The sequence below is a fragment of the Zophobas morio genome, unplaced genomic scaffold, assembly GCF_036711695.1.
Source record: "Zophobas morio isolate AGI-343-1 ecotype UQ-CSIRO unplaced genomic scaffold, CSIRO_AGI_Zmor_V1 ptg000012l, whole genome shotgun sequence".
NCBI lineage: Eukaryota > Metazoa > Arthropoda > Insecta > Coleoptera > Tenebrionidae > Zophobas > Zophobas morio.
In genome coordinates, this window is record NW_026972117.1 from 8,003,693 (window position 1) to 8,016,301 (window position 12,609).

Sequence of the window (12,609 nt, forward strand, 5' to 3'; positions counted from 1 at the left end):
TCAACTTAAATGCAGAATGGTAGCTCACTTATTAATAATACTATGTTATTTATAAACAATATTCTTTTGAAATACTTTTACATCTTTCTGTTGACACAATGCCTTCGACAAAATTAACGTCTATTTCTAATTTAAAGTTTAAAATAAAATACATGACGGCGTGGTCTATGTATGTTTACTATTAATTTATAACAAAAACATCGGCACTGTATGGTATTTGCTCAGGCTTCTGTTGCCTTTTTTTAATATTTTGAATTTTGGTTCACCACCAAAACGTTCTGATTTTTTAATAAAGTTGTGTTAAAAATATATGAATTTTATGAACCGGTTCCGTGTTTAAGTTTGTGGGTAGTTTATAGCACCCTTAATCATTACCCATTGTGAAAGTGCACAGGGCCGGATTTGTGAAACTGAAATTTTTCAGAAAAAAATTTTAAGTGCAGTGCGATACATATACATGCTCGTGACATAAAAATGTTTAAGACACTATGTTGCATTTTCAAAAAAAACGTATGAATTTTTTAAATAAAAAATAAAATGCCTAAAACGAGAGTCCATTTTCAGCGAAAACTATAACTCATATATCAAAGTGATCAAAGTAATTAGTCGTTTTTTACTTTTGCGGTTACCAAAAATGCTGAGAATTTTCTTGGAATGAATGCCCCATATTCCTGGATATATCTGTCTACCACTTACGTATTTACTATTCTAAAAATTATTAAATTAACCTAAATACTACAGTGACTAAATAGTAAACACTAATCACTACAATCAATCAATCAATTTATTGTGCTTAAATGTACACACATTTTACACTCGTCAAAATACAGAGATAACATAAATGTCATTTACAATGTTTGATAGTAATAAATCAAGAAAAGTTGTACAGAAGAAAGAAAACATTTAGAACATGATACACATTATTGCATGGATACATTGATGTCGTTCAGAAACTGATCATAGTTATAGTAGGCTTTGTTAATCAGAAAGTTTTTTACGACCTTCTTAAAATTAACTGTATCTAACTTTCTAATCGACTCAGGAAGTTTGTTGAAAAATTTGATACCCAAGTATTGAGTACTGTTCTGTGACGACTTTAAACGTATGTGCCTCAGACATAAGTTTTCCTTATGTCGTGTGTCGTATTTATGGTTGTCTTTGTGTTTGGAGTATGTGTTTATATTTAGTCTCAGATTGATCAAGCTGTTAAAAATGAATATGCAGGGCACCGTAAGAATTCTTAATTTTTGAAACATACGCTTACAATCATCTCTGTAGCCAAGACTTCCCACTATTCGGACTGCCCGTCTCTGTAATCTAAATATGTTCGTCATCATGCTTGAGTGACCCCATGCTAAGATACCATAACTTATATTACTATGGCATAATGCAAAATAAGCTACTTTTAATGTCTCTATCGGAAGCTTTCTACTTAGATTTCTCAACGCAAATATTCCTGTAGAAATTTTCTTAGCTAGGTTCTCACCGTGTGTATGAAACCTCATTTTTGCGTCTAGTGTTATCCCTAAAAAGTTTGTCTCTTTAACTATGTCTGTAGGTAGTGGGCCGGTGTTTTTTAGAGTGAATGCGACTTTAACCGTTTTATTTTTGTTTAGGGTTAGTTTGTTTGTTGTAAACCAATGAGTTGCCTTCAATTCTGTTTCCTCATTGCGATTTAGGGCCTCTGCGAATGTAGCTTCATTAGTTAATAAGTTCGTGTCATCCGCAAATAGTACAGTTTTTGTGTTTAGAAAGAAGGGAAAATCGTTGATATAAATGAGAAATAATAATGGGCCCAGGACTGACCCTTGGGGCACTCCTAGTACCACTGGTAGCTTTTCCGATTCCCTGTTATTATGTCTTACTGACTGAAGCCTATTTACCAAGTAGGATGTTATCATGCTGCAAGCGAGAGGATTTTTTTATGGACTGGTATCACTGCAGCGATTTTGAGACAGTCTGGGAATGTTGTGGTCCTTATGCATTCATTTATTAATCTAGTTATTGGTGAAATGATGGTGTCTTTCATAGATTTAATAATATTGACGCTTATGTTATAACAATCTTTTGAATTGCTATTTTTTAGTTTGCTAATGGTGTCTCTAACAGCTACACTGGAGACTTCTGAGAAATTAAAATATTTAGAATTATTACAGTGCATGTTGCAGTTCTTAATAATTAAGTCAATGGGATCTTGAGTAGCTATAGGAAGTGTTTTTATTGAATTTGGCCCGATATTAGTAAAGAACTTGTTGAAATCGTCATTTGAAATTTCACAGTTTGCCTCACTACCTATCAATGAATTTTTATTTCGGTTGTTATTTATTACTTGCCAAATTGCTTTACTTTTATTATTCGATTTATCTATAAAACTCTTGGTGTAGTTTACTTTTTTTATTTTAATTGTTTCTTGATAAAGGTGTCGACATTTATTTCTAGCCTTTCTAGTCACGTCCGTTTGAACAATTTTATGAAACTCGTCAAGAAATGATAATTCTTCGCGTATTTTTCGCAATTCGTCATCAAACCACTTAATGTCCATTTTGCTATGGTTGGTTTGTTTCAGGATTTTTTCTGGGAAGGCAAGATTCATGTTGTCGATAATTTCCTTTATAAACAATGTAAACTTAGTATTGATATCAAGGGTTTTATCGTCAACAAAGTACCAGTCAGCTTTACTTATATTATTGTATAATTTGCACTTGCCTAGTTTAGTAATCGGGCGGCACTTATAAGTAACATGTTTGTTCTTAGCGTCAGATACAGTTAATTTGAAGTCTATACCTAAATGATCAGACATTAGGCTATTGAACGGTTTTACACTGTAGCTTAGAGTGTGAATGTTGGTAAAAATGTTATCAAGAGTATTATTGCCCCTGGTCGCGAATTTTACGATGGGATACAAGCCAAATTCAGTTAAGGTGTTACAAAGTTTTAGTTCTAGCATGCTATTAGTGTTGAAATGTATGTTAAAATCTCCACTTAGGATAACATTGTTTTTGACTACATCTATTGTATCCAGTACATCAACAATAATTTCACAAAACAGATTAAAATCACCAGATGGCGGCCGGTATATATTTATAACAATAAGTTTGCAAGAGTTGACTAGTGATGCTGAGATTTCACAATGATTTTCAATAGACATATTTTCCAGATTATGTAGAGTAGTATATTGTAAATTATGTGCTGCAAATAAGAGGGAACCTCCATAATTACTCAACTTACGGCAAAAACTGGATGCTACGTGCATATTTTCGATAGAAAGGTTGTCCACTTCCGCGTCGTTTAGCCAATGTTCGCAGATAGCCGCCAACGAGAAATTTCCCTGGTGTAACAGTAGTTCAACTCTTGGAGTTTTGATCTAATTGATTGCGAATTAAGCACAAGGATTCTTAGCTCTTTAGTTGTTGTTGTCGGGGTGGGTGAAAAAACCTGTTAATTCGTGTTCCCTTAGGCCATATTTCCGATTTCATAACGGTTTCCAACTCATCAAAGTCCAAAGTTAGTTACAATGTTTGTCTATGTAACTTTACAATGACAAATCACAAATAATGGGTTCGGAGGGCTGTTTCGTCCATTTATACAAAATTTTGTTCCTCTAATGCCACAATATTTTCCAGAATTTTTCTTTACATTTTCGATTGGCTTATTTTTTATTTGTACCTGAGAACCCAATGAAGATGACATTAATAACTGAATACTACAATGACTTCAGGGAATGCCTAACAACGGCTTTTGCGAAAATTCAGGTAAATATGTACTAAATTCATTATTGTTAAAATATTTCGTAGGGGTGTATTTATCTAGGCAATTATACTAACTAATCGCGAATTTCATTAACTTTGTATTTTTTTATAATGTGAATATGTATTTTGTTCCATTTCCGGAAGCGCCACTGACCCTTTTGGGTCTCTTTACCTGATATTGTAAATACAAATGTAAATTCAGTACTTCTGTAACCGTCCTGTATTTAAACATCGAAACCCAACGCTGTCTATTATTTCGCACACAACAAAACAAAGGTCCTTCGAGCAATATCAAAATACAATTCGGTACTCATCAAAACCGTACAATCATGGTCGTATCAACTGGATTACAAAAAACATTGGTACTACGAGCCGAGTTTCACAAAACATATTTCACTTTGAACAATATTGGGTTTATGTAATAAGCGATGCAATGTAATACGTAAAGTTGTTGTACGGTAATAAATAAAATCCGCACAGGAAAGACAAATGACACTAATTAGTGTGACTTTTAAAATCATTGTTTTTCTGCATTACGTCTTTTTAAATTGTTGGTGTTCAAATAATTCATACAATTTAAAAGATTATTTGAAACTGTAATGTGAGAAAATATAAGTAGTAATAACCAACTAAGTTTATATGGCTGAACCATGTATAAACAAAAAAAGAAAATTTGGTAAAAAACGAGTGTCTAACATGATAAAGAAAATTAAACTGCAAAATATTTAACATAAAATTGTGTTTAAATTCTACGAGGAAGAGGCGAATATGAAAGTCTGTACCTGCATTCAGCTATTGCTATTGTAATAAAAGGGATAATCCCCTGCCCAATTCTCCGCCCTGACCAGGCTTCTTACTGACAAATACACGGCGGGGTTAAGAAACTAATGAAAGAATAAATATCTTTTTGAACGAGTACTGAATCATTTCTCAAATATTTTCAAATCCGACCTTGCACTTTAGCAGGTACGTCAACAAACCCGATTCCCTTTGGGGTACCGGGAAGGTACTGAAAAACTACCCGCAAAGTTAAGTTCCAGACCAAAATACAAAAAAGACAAAATTCATATATTCACAACTTTACATCGCTGAAAATTTTACACAGATCTCCGACCCTTCTGCTGTCGTCATCCACTCTCAAATGACATATTTATGACATTAATTTTCTTACCTACCTATCTATCGGCATTATGCAAGTACCTATAAAATGTACGTTATATTGTGGATAAGATAGCCACAATCACAGATCAAAATATAACCTCACAGGAAAAAAACACGATTTTACTATAAAAATACATCTAATCAAATAATTGAATTAATAACTTCAAGTATTTAACAGACCCTATTTTGAGATGTGAAAACTTCGTAAAATAGAGACTAAAGTATTTGAAATTTCCACTTTCATACTTCAAGTAATTCAAGAGTATTTAAAATACTGAGTGAAGTACTTGGAGCAAAGTACTTGGCAAAATCAAGTACTAAACTCAAGTACATTTTAGAAATACTCCAAGTACCAAGTACCAAGTACCTAAATATAAAAGTACTTCAAGTAAAGTACTTGAAGTACTTAAAGTACTTGAAGTATTACTTCAAGTACTTTTACTTGAAGTACTGAACAGCTCTGATTACAACTGGCCCCGTCTCCAACTATGTAGCCTATAAAGCCTCCGGAAAAAGTGTTTTGTTCCATTGGTGTCCAACCTGCCTTAACCCATACACAACAGGGTGCATTCTGGGCCCATAACCTGTTGTTGTAACTTTATTATATCAAAATAAAATATTAAATTGACATTCAAAATTCGTCAACAACAATTAAACGACCGCGTTCCAGTCACTGAGATCTCGATGAATATTTTGTTCAAAATAAACGAGGTGTCTTCTACTTTCCCCCTTTTCTGAAATCTGTCAATAGTTTACCAAAAATTTCAAATTTTTTCAACAAGGTGGTACTACAGCCAATGCACTAATCACTTCACCCACTTGAAGTTTCCAACAACGGTGTGAAAATGTACCGTCGTAATAACCTCGGTGAAAAAAAACCCACTTTACTTAACGTCCCCTTATAAATCTTCATTTCTAACTCGTTCGTCGATTCCTGCAATAATAAAAGCGTTTTCTGCGCTCATTTCTCCATCAAGCGACTAGAAAATGCACAGATACGCCGCCTCTTTCTACCTGTCCCAGCAAAAACACCTCATTCATTACCTCGTAATTGCATCCTTGTGTTTTATTCCGCAATTTCTGCGGCAAAGCAAGCTACACAATTCTAAATATTTATCGGCGACTGAATGCACTCTGTAGAATTACAATCTATAATTCAAGCTATTTTTTCCACGCCGAGAGCTGAATTCTCCTTTGAAATTTTAATCGACCTGCACCGCACATTTTCATCGCTCGGTGATTACTTTTTAATGGACAGTCGTGCTTGTCTGACAGCCGTATTTAGCAAACACGAAAGAACAACAACGCAACGAAATTCAAACACTGCTCCTTCGACAAACAACTGCGCTAGGTGGAGACACGTGAAAGGTAAATATAAGCGTCGCAGTGAACGAATCTGGAAAAAATAAAAACGTGCGTGGGGACAATTAGAGTACGTAGTCGACGGATTCGGCAAGACCGTCGCACAATTTACTAAATTGTATTTGAAGAGTTTGCCTGGAGAAAATCGCTTCAACTTATTTTTATCGAGCTTCTATAATAAATAAAAAACATAAGTATAGCCGAAGTGTATGGAAGTCCACTTCAGTAGATGAAAATTGCATTTCACAATAGATATATAAGTTTGACGATAGATTACGCCATCAACACATGAAGCAATAAGTATGCGTCAAATCGTGTTTAATGGGCGACGATTTTTCCCGCTCATTACAGCGTTCCTGATCCCGGTGGCATTTTTAGTTCCTGCGGCTCTTAACCGCCGTGTTTACATCCGCGGCTCCACGTTCCCGTTAAGCGGCTTAGTAGTTTTTCGCGTCGCATTCCACGTCGCCCGCCCTCCCCTATCTGCTCTTCCGTACGTCGGCAATTTTGTGCATCATCGCCTGCAAGCCCTGCCAAAAATAGATATCTACTTTACCTTTCGCTGGCTTCTCCTTCTCCCCGACGGATCTGTCCGGCTTGGCTGAACACGTATATCCTAGACGCTTCCTTGTACCATTTCACGCTGTGCAGAACGCCGCACTGGTTCACGTCGACCCTGCACGGCAGCATCACATTCGTCCCCACAAGTGCACGAACTTCCGTCTCCTTCGCCACTGCAAGCAAACGAGTCTTATTGAAAACAAGCCAACTTTCTGCTGGATAACGGGAGAAGTTTTCCAATTATTGCTTCCGGGCAAAACACCTTGCGAGTATGAAGTTGGACAAAGGCGGCTGCGGGGTCAATTAGGGGCGGCCGGTGCGGTGGAGGGGTGGGAAAAGGATTCGTTACGACGCAGTGATGTCGCCAGCATTCTCAGAACGATTGCTTGAAGCTTAATTCTGAGGATTGAACACTGTTAAAAATGTCATTAATAAAGAACAAAAATAAAGCGGGTCCCAATGCGAACCCTGCAGTACACCTGAAGATATAAAGACTGACTATAGTTTGATATATAAATATGAAAAATAACTTTCCTTCCAGATATTCGAACCCAGGTCAGAACTGAGTGATGAATTCAGCCGGACCTGGTGGTCCGACAATACAAAACATTATAATAATGAGCGGATAGAAACCTAACGTTCTGAGTATAAATTTGTGTTCCGTGAGACGTAACCTAGGTCTGCTACGTTAGAGAGGTAAAACAGAAAAAATTGCGTTCATCAATCACCGGAGTGAATTACAATGGGAAATTTCTCGGCTGAATTGCGAATAAAAGTATAAAAAACCAAGTTTCCATTCAACGGAATAGATCGTACGATAAAAACGGGCAGAAATATCGCGGTAAAACAATGACGTTTATTAAAAAGCGGACTAATGGAGTGAATACGGTTGTAGTCAACGACATTATGGGAATTTACATTGTTTCGGTTATACCCGGGGATACGTTATTACTTTATAAACGACGAGAAACGAAAGAGAATTCATAATTAGAAGAATAAAAGCAACGGGTGGGATGGGTGTCTGTTGACTTTTCATCGCCGAAATCGATAAAACACAAAAAGACGTTTGATCCGAAGCCCGGATGATGCGAGTACAGATGTCTAATTAACAATTTACGAGGAAAATATCCGTGAGCAGTAAAACGGCAGCTGCAGTTACGAATACTGCAACAATGTGAAAATTTTAACTCCTCGAGCAAAAGGAGCTGACGATACAAATGTGGCACTTAAATAACGACACATAAAAAGAAAAGGAAGAGGTTAGCTAGACGAGCTTTTTAGCGATTAAAGCTACCAGTGCTAGATTCTCACAATACACGATAAATCGTGCATGCATGTGCATTAGGGTAATTTCATCCGTGTAAATATTGCAATTTCAGCGTGAATTCCACATGGATAAAACCCACCAAGCGAAAAATGTATTCTTTCCAGGCCAACGTTTTGCTGCTTGAATCGCGCACTTGTAACAGCTAATCAAAATTTATGTAAACGGTAAGTAGCTCGTTACATTGTGCTCAAAACACAAAAAAGTTTAGAGTTTTATTTAATTTCGTCCAAGGCGCAAAGGTATTATTTGAGCGTGGCCACAGTTATAAAAATTAAATTCAAATTCACTACAATTTTTTGCGACCAATAAATCTTCGATTTTTGTTGAAAGAAATCTTCAATATAAAAAAAATTAAACGACGTTCCGGCAAGAAGAGAATACATCAGAACAGAAAACAAATCTCCAAACAGCATGTCCAAAGCAAAATATTCTCACTTGCCCTGTCCTCAAATAAGGAAGAAATGAATTTTTATTTTAACGCCTCCACCATTTTTACATGAAATTTGAAAGTTGTTCAAATTCTCCTGGAAAAGTGTTTATCTAAACTGAAATTTTCTCAGAACTACAAATCTGTCGTAATTTTTCCTATAGGTCGCCAAATAAACGAAAAACGAATTTTTGTTGGGCGCCTCCACCATTTTTAGATGAAAGTCGAAAGTTGTTGAAATCCTTTGGGGAAAGCATCTATCCACATGGAAATTTTCTCAAAGTCACGAATGTGCCACTATTTTTCGTGAAAGTCGTCAAATTAAGAGGAAATGAATTTTTATTTTGGCGCATCCACCATTTTTAGATGAAATTTGAAAGTTGTTAAAATCTTTCAGGAAAATGTCTGTCTGAACCGAAATTTGTTCAGGATAATGAATCTGTCGTCATTTTTCCTATAGGTCGTCAAATAAAGAGAACATGAATTTTTGTTTGGGCGCCTCTACCATTTTTAGACGAAATAAAAAATTGTTGAAATCATTTGAAAAAAGCGTCTATCCAAAACGAAATATACTCAAAATCACAAATTTGGCATTGTTTTTCGTCTAGGTCGTAAAATTAATGAAAAACTAATTTTTATTTTAGTGCCTCCTCCATTTTTAGATGAAATTTGAAAGTTGTTAAAATCTTCCAGAAAAAAGTCTGTCTAAACCGAAATTTGTACAGGATAATGAATCTGTCGTCATTTTTCATATAGGTCGTCAAATAAAGAGAACACGAATTTTTGTTTGGGCGCTTCCACCATTTTTAGACGAAATCAAAAATTGTTGAAATCCTTTGAGAAAAGCATCTATCCAAATCGAAATCTAGTCAAAATCACAAACTTGGCATTGCTTTTCGTGTAGGTCGTAAAATTAAGGAGAAACGAATTTTTTATTTTGGCGCATCCACCATTTTTAGATGAAATTTGAAAGTTGTTAAAATCTTCCAAAAAAAAGTCTGTCTAAACTTTGTACAGGATAATGAATCATCACAAATTTGGCATTGCTTTTCGTCTAGGTCGTCAAATTAAGGAGAAACTAATTTTTATTTTGGCGCTTCCACCATTTTTAGATGAAATTTGAAAGTTGTTAAAATCTTCCAGAAAAATCTCTGTCTAAACCGAAATTTGTTCAGGATAATGAATCTGTCGTCATTTTTCCTATAGGTCGTCAAATAAAGAGAACATGAATTTCTGTTTGGGCGCCTCCACCATTTTTAGACGAAATCAAAAATTGTCGAAATTCTTTGAGAAAAGCATCTATCCAAACCGAAATATAATCAAAATCACAAATTTGTCATTGCTTTTCGTGTAGGTCGTAAAATTAAGGAGAAACGAATTTTTATTTTGCCGCCTCCACCATTTTTAGATGAAATTTGAAAGTTGTTCAAATCTTCCAGAAAAAAGTCTCTCTAAACCGAAATTTGTTCAGGATAATGAATCTGTCGTCATTTTTCCTATACGTCGTCAAATAAAGAGAATATGAATTTTTGTTTGGGCGCCTCCACTATTTTTAGACGAAATCAAAAATTTTGAAATCCTTTGAGAAAGCATCTATCCAAACCGAAATATACTCAAAATCACAAATTTGGCATTGCTTTTCGTGTAGGTCGTAAAATTCAGGACAAACGAATTTTTATTTTGGCGCCTCCACCATTTTTAGATGAAATTTGAAAGTTGAAATCTTCCAGAAAAATGTCGGTCTAAACCGAAATTAGTTCAGGATAATGAATCTGTCCAAATTTTTCCTATAGGTCGACAAATAAACGAAAAACGAATTTTTGTTGGGCGCTTCCACCATTTTTAGATGAAAGTCGAAAGTTGTTGAAATCCTTTCGGGAAAGCATCTATCCAAATGGAAATTTTCTCAAAACCACGAATGTGCCACTATTTTTCGTAAAGTCGTCAAATTAAGAGGAAATGAATTTTTATTTTGGCGCATCCACCATTTTTAGATGAAATTTGAAAGTTCTTAAAATCTTCCAGAAAAAAGTCTGTCTAAACCGAAATTTGTTCAGGATAATGAATCTGTCATCATTTTTCCTATAGGTCGTCAAATAAAGAGAACATGAATTTCTGTTTGGGCGCCTCCACCATTTTTAGACGAAATCAAAAATTATTGAAGTCCTTTGAGAAAAGCATCTATCCAAACCGAAATATACTCAAAATCACGAATTTGGCATTGCTTTTCGTGTAGGTCGTAAAATTAAGGAGAAACGAATTTTTATTTTGGCGCCTCCACCATTTTTAGATGAAATTTGAAAGTTGTCAAAATCTTCCAGAAAAAAGTCTGTCTGAACCGAAATTTGTTCAGGATAATGAATCTGTCGTCATTTTTCCTATAAGTCGTCAAATAAAGAGAACATGAATTTCTGTTTGCGCGCCTCCACCATTTTTAGACGAAATCAAAAATTTTTGAAATCCTTTGAGAAAAGCATCTATCCAATCCGAAATCTACTCAAAATCACAAATTTGGCATTACTTTTCGTGTAGGTCGTAAAACTAAGGAGAAACGAATTTTTATTTTGGCGCCTCCACCATTTTTAGATGAAATTTGAAAGTGGTTAAAATCTTCCAAAAAATGTCTGTCTAAACCGAAATTTGTTCAGGATAAAGAATCTGTCGTCATTTTTCCTATAGGTCGTCAAATAAAGAGAATACGAATTTTTGTTTGGGCGCCTCCATCATTTTTGGACGAAATCAAAAATTATTGAAATTTTTTGAGAAAAGCATCTATCCAAACCGAAATATACTCAAAATCACAAATTTAGCACTGCTTTTCATGTAGGTCGTAAAATTAAGGAGAAACGAATTTTTATTTTGGCTCCTCCACCATTTTTAGATGAAATTTGAAAGTTGTTCAAATCTTCCAGAAAAAAGTCTGTCTAAACCGAAATTTGCTCAGGATAATGAATCTGTCGTCATTTTTCCTATAGGTCGTCAAATAAAGCGAACATGAATGTTTGCTTGGGCGCCTCCACCATTTTTAGACGAAATAAAAAATAGTTGAAATTCTTTAAGAAAAGCATCTATCCAAACCGAAATATACTCAAAATCACAAATTTGGCATTGCTTTTCGTGTAGGTCGTAAAATTAAGGAGAAACGAATTTTTATTTTGGCGCCTCCACCATTTTTAGATGAAATTTGAAAGTTGTTCAAATCTTCCAGAAAAAAGTCTGTCTAAACCGAAATTTGTTCAGGATAATGAATCTGTCGTCATTTTTCCCATAGGTCGTAAAATTAAAGAGAAACGAATTTTTTTTGGCGCCTCCACCATTTTTGCATGAAATTTGAAAGTTGTTCCAATTATCCCGGAAAAGTGTCCATCTAAACCTAAATTTTCTCTGAATGACAAATATGTCATCAAGTAAGGGAAAAACGAACTTTTGTTTGGGCGCCTCCACAATTTTTAGATGAAGTTCGAAAGTTGTTGAAATTCTTTGTGAAAAGCACCTATCCAATCGAAGTTTTCTCAAAAACACGAACCTGGCATTATTTTTCGATTAGGTCGTCAAATTAAGGAGAACTGAATTTTTATTTTGGCGCCTCCACCGTTTTTACATGAAATTTGATAGTTGTTCAAAATTTTCTCAAGATTACGAATTTTTCTTTATTATTCCTGCAGGTCGTAAAATAAGGAAGAAATGAAGTTTATTTTGGCGCCTCGCCCAAATCCTCCTGGAAAACATCTGTCCAGTCGGATTTTGTCAGGACCACGAATTTGTCCTTATTTTTCTCCTAGGTTGTCATGTTGTCAATTAAATGAGAAATGAGCTTTAACTTTAGCGCCGCCACCATTTTTAGAAAAAGTTTGAAAGTTGCTCAAACATCACGAATGTGTCCTTATTTTTTTGGTATTAATTATTTAACGACTTATAAACAAAATTCGAAAATTGTTCAACACAGCAGAATAGAATACGATAGAGCTTTATAAATTTACATGGGCGGACGAAGTGAGCAATGTCAATCTCCGCCATAATTA

The 12,609-nt window shown here is 35.0% G+C and overlaps 1 protein-coding gene across 5 annotated transcripts in view; it reads right to left on the bottom strand.

Moving 5' to 3' along the window:
• LOC135127725 (uncharacterized) overlaps positions 1-12,609 on the bottom strand; it is a 453,958-nt gene that overhangs the window by 210,382 nt on the left and 230,967 nt on the right. For all 5 annotated transcript variants that reach the window (XR_010280270.1, XR_010280271.1, XR_010280272.1 and 2 more), the window contains exon 2: positions 6,829-7,006. Coding sequence is in view for 1 of the 5 variants with exons in the window: in XM_064054298.1 (XP_063910368.1) it covers positions 6,829-7,006 (178 nt within the window). In the remaining 4 variants the exon portion in view is untranslated. The remainder of the gene's footprint in view (positions 1-6,828; positions 7,007-12,609) is intronic.